The following is a 4,529-nucleotide window of genomic DNA, read 5'->3' on the forward strand; positions in this document are numbered from 1 at the left end:
CCGGTGTGGGCAGCATGAGTGACGCGGTGTCGAGCGGCTCTTGCGCCGGTGAGGCGGCATGTCGCGCGAGCTGTACGCCGCTGAGCCGCCGCCGGGCCGCGCCGGTCGCCGCGCCGAGCCGGTGACCGCCGGCGCCTACCCGCCGCAGCAGGCCGCCGGCCGCGGCAGTCCGCTGGTGAGGCGCTCGCAGCGTCACAGCCGCTCCACCAGCAACTCGCCGCTGCCAGGCGAGCCGCGCCGCGCGCCGCACGGCACCTCCAGCGCGCACGCCAAGGAGCCGCCGCCGTACCCCAACGACGAGCTGGGCAGCCCGGGCATGGATCACCTGGACCGCGGGGGGCCTCGCGCCAACTCGCACCACCGCTCGCGCTCCACGTCGCGCGGCGCCTCGTCGCGCGGCTACCACGGCGGCCTGGAGCGCGACGGGCACGAGCGCGAGTTCGTGCCGATCCGCGACCCGCCGCCGCGCGACCGCTCGCTGGACAGGCCCGAACTGGGCATGCCGCCGCGCCGAGACCGCTCGCTCGAGCGCGGCATGCGCGACGGCATGAGGGACAGCATGCGCGACGGCATGCGCGACGGCATGCGCGACGGCATGATGGACGAGGAGGGTCTGTACGGGCCGTCGCCGGGCCACCACATGTCGCGGTCGGCGCGCCAGTCTCCGAACCCCGAGTTCGGAGCCAAGCACGGCAACACGCGCGACTCGTACATAGTGGAGATGCAGGCGCAGAACGGCGAGTTTCACCGCGAGCTCAGCCAGCTGAAGAAGGAGCTGGAGCTGACCAATCAGAAGCTGGGCTCCAGCATGCACAGCATCAAGACCTTCTGGTCGCCGGAGCTGAAGAAGGAGCGTCAGATGCGGAAGGATGAGTCGGCCAAGTACAGCCTGATGAACGACCAGATCAAGCTGCTCACCACCGAGAACCAGGTGGGTGTCGCAACGGTCCGCCAGTCTGCGCACACAACACGAATTGTTTGCGTTTGAAAACTGTTATGCATTGTTACACTTAACGTTGCAGCGCCGAGGGGAAGGTCGAGGAGAGGCAGATGATGAAATTGCCCGGATCACTCACAGGTTGGAACGGTAATAACACTAAATCGGCCGTCCGTCCGTCCCGATAGCTCGGCTGGTTAAAGCGCCTGCCTTCTGATGGTCATCCGTGGCTTGGTGGGTTCGAGTCGCCTTACACTCGTTATTTATTCTTGTCTGATGGCTGGTGGCCGGTGGCAGCAGCGGCACTTTAGGTCGGGTGGCGTCACAGGGCTTGGCGGACCGTGCAGAGCATTGTGGCACGTTAGATTTTCGCCACGATATGCTGCCGTTGACCCGGATTTTGCGATCAGGCGGTGGGGTCAGGGCTCATACCACGAGCAATGCTTAGTGTTGGCGCTGCCCCATTCGCGGAGGAGTCTCGGACTAAACCTTTAAAAACAGTTGACCGGGCCCTGCTCAATATTATGTATATATATATATATATATATATATATATATATATATATATATATATATGAGTGTGTGTGTGTGTGTGTGTGTGTGTGTGTGTGTGTGTGTGTGTGTGTGTGTGTGTGTGTGTGTGTGTGTGTGTGTGTGTGTGTGTGTGTGTGTGTGTGTGTGTGTGTGTGTGTGTGTGTGTGTGTGTGTGTGTGTGTGTGTGTGTGTGTGTGTGTGTGTGTGTGTGTGTGTGTGTGTGTGTGTGTGTGTGTGTGTGTGTGTGTGTGTGTGTGTGTGTGTGTGTGTGTGTGTGTGTGTGTGTGTGTGTGTGTGTGTGTGACCCAATAAAACTCATATGCACATGTCTTAACCTGGATGTGCTAAAAATGCTCCAGCTTAAAATCCCACGAAGAAAATGCTCAGCTGATGCCGATAAAGCGATGCCGATGCCTTTATCATATGGGGTCATATGGTGCAGCAGCCCAATGACACAAGGCATGCAAATATAAGTGGTTGTGCTAAAAGTAAATACTAACTAATAATACGAAAAATGGTGGCATGGTAAAAGAACGAAATGATCTAATTTGCTCTGAAATGATCAAATGTGAAGTCATGAAAAAACAGGCAAATATGCAACATAATCGTGTCGTGCAGTGGCTATTTCCAAAAGTATTGCTTTGTTTTTTATCCAAGTAATACATCCCGCTTGTTCATCGGTGACCGAACATGAAAAAGCTCACTTACATCACTTTCTTTCACAGTCACGCTCGGGAGAAATTACAGTAATATGCATAGCAATGTTGTCTCAATGGTGAACATCTTTCCTTACATAGTTCGCCGTTTGCCCTTCCTCGCAACTAGATAAAGCACTTTGGAGGGCCAGCAGCTGACTCGCTGCCGGACGAAGTCCCGTTGTTCAATTAGCGACCAATAGCATGAAGGGGACGTCAAGACATGTCATTTTAATTGCCTCCGGCAGTGTGGCGCACCGACATGTAACAGCACACCGACTCCGCCGACCTGTCAGCGGGCCGACCACCAGGCCTTCAATAAACCACCCCGCTGAAGAGGGACGAGCTCAGAATGCGACTGGACGCGCGCCAGAAATTCCGATCCGAGCATGGCAGAACCGACGTCTTGACCCTGGCATTAGCCCGAGGGAAGTCCGCATGCGTCCCCGTCACATGAGCCCATTATGCGGGCCGCCATCCGTACACCGCCGTCAAGCAGTGTTACCATTTGTCACCTGCGGACCCATTAGCACCGTCTCTCGGTGCTCTGTCGATACGGCCGGCGATCGGTGTTAGCTGTCGCTACCCAGACTAAAGGATCACCGCGTAATTTTCAGAAATACACAGCAAGGCGTCGGTAAGCCGACACCCTGGAAATCATCACCAGTGAAGCGAATTTAAGTTAAGTGGTCGCTTTACCGCATGCATGGCGTACTGTACGCACACATACTGATATCCTATCAGATAGCTATTTTCGAGCCAGCGACGCCATCCTACTGACGTCACTTGAACGTCATTGGGTCCGAAGTGATGGAGAACAGGATTTATCAGCGGCGACAAAAATACTACGGGCGTAGGAGGAAATGGGAAAAGACCGTCGTATGCTGATGGAAATATTGACACGTGGTCACGAGTAAGAACGATGGTAGTGTTCTTTATGGTCAGCTCTGCAAATAGAGTTCGACAACGCTATGGGTTCAGAGGCTTGAAACAAGTTCGTGGGTGCTCTAGGTTGTTCTTCTAGAGCTGTTGGACGTTGCTATATTGTAACTCCGTATTCTCTTGGATTTGGGGAAAGTGGGGTGGGACAAGACCATGCCAGTCGCTGGGAACAGTTTTCATACGTCCTACTCACTGGTTTTCCTTTGCCGCCTTCGCTGTCATTCCATCACTGTCGTAGCCCACCAAGCAATAACGCTTAGCATTCCGCTATTTTTGGGTGACTTAACTTTTATTGACCGGTGGCACTTGAGTGACGTTACCGGTTGGACACTGTACAGGGGCGCAGCCAGATCCCTTGACAACGAAGGGCACAGCCCCCTCCTCCCGAAAAAAATCGCCGTTTGTGGCTGATTTGTTGATGATGATTGGTGATATATTTTTTTGTTATTTTTTAGTTGCTACCTTTTATAAATGGAACAGAAGCTCGAAGCTTCTGCAATATTAATTATGGCTTAATTTTATAGTCCGTGAACCCTCCGTCACGAAATAAACTACCGTCGCTCTTTATTTTACAACGTTCCAGTAGACTCGTCGCTCTTTATTTTACAATGTTCCAGTGGACATGTCACTCTTTATTTTATAATGTTCCACTGGACTCTTTCCAAATCGATAGGGGTCAGAAGTGGACTCTTCCTAAACCCATAGGGGTAATAAATTTTGCCATAATTTTGATCTAGGTTCTACATAGCTGTTGAGGACCCCGCGAATGTAGACTGTAGATCGAAATAGGTAAGTGATTTGTATCAACTTGGCAAAGCCATGTTTGTCTGGAAATGTTAAACATTTAGTCAAATCGATTCGTGATGCAAATCATGTCACGTAGTTTTGAAAATGCGCGCGACTGGACATCGGACCGACACGTAGCCGACTGTGAGGTATTGGTGTCTCTGGCCTAAATAAAGGCCCGCACTGTCCCAGACGTCTCCAATCTGTGGAAGAGGCCCTCTGGAGGTAATTGACAATTTTTATTATTATTATTATTCTATTTTTACTATTATTTTGGTTATTTTTATTATTTTATATTCATATATATTTATATATATAATATATATATATATATATATATATATATATATATATATATATATATATACATATATATATATATATATATATATATATATTATTATTATTAAATTGACAATGACATTGGAGATCACGGCCTCGTGGGCGTGAGGCATCCTTAATGCGACCTACAGCCAGTCATTCGGGCACTTAAGTCTTCCAATCGGGCCATTGACCTTCGGTCCTGAGGGGCCCTTCGGCACCTCTTCGAACTGTTGGCACTGTCGGCACTGTTTTGCCGGAGGAGTGAGCTTCGCTGAGAAATTGCTGCACATCTGTGGGCCTGTTATCACATC

The 4,529-nt window shown here is 51.1% G+C and overlaps 1 protein-coding gene across 1 annotated transcript in view; it reads left to right on the plus strand.

Moving 5' to 3' along the window:
- Nucleotides 1-232: 232 nt before the first annotated feature.
- LOC119112100 (trichohyalin) overlaps nt 233-4,529 on the plus strand; it is a 68,945-nt gene continuing 64,648 nt past the window's right edge. Inside the window, exon 1 of the mRNA XM_037236112.1 lies at nt 233-931. Within this exon, the coding sequence (XP_037092007.1) occupies nt 317-931 (615 nt within the window). The 5' untranslated portion in view covers nt 233-316. The remainder of the gene's footprint in view (nt 932-4,529) is intronic.

Source organism: Pollicipes pollicipes, unplaced genomic scaffold (assembly GCF_011947565.3).
Source record: "Pollicipes pollicipes isolate AB1234 unplaced genomic scaffold, Ppol_2.1 Scaffold_7261;HRSCAF=8764_pilon_pilon_pilon, whole genome shotgun sequence".
Classification (NCBI taxonomy): Eukaryota; Metazoa; Arthropoda; class Thecostraca; order Pollicipedomorpha; family Pollicipedidae; genus Pollicipes; species Pollicipes pollicipes.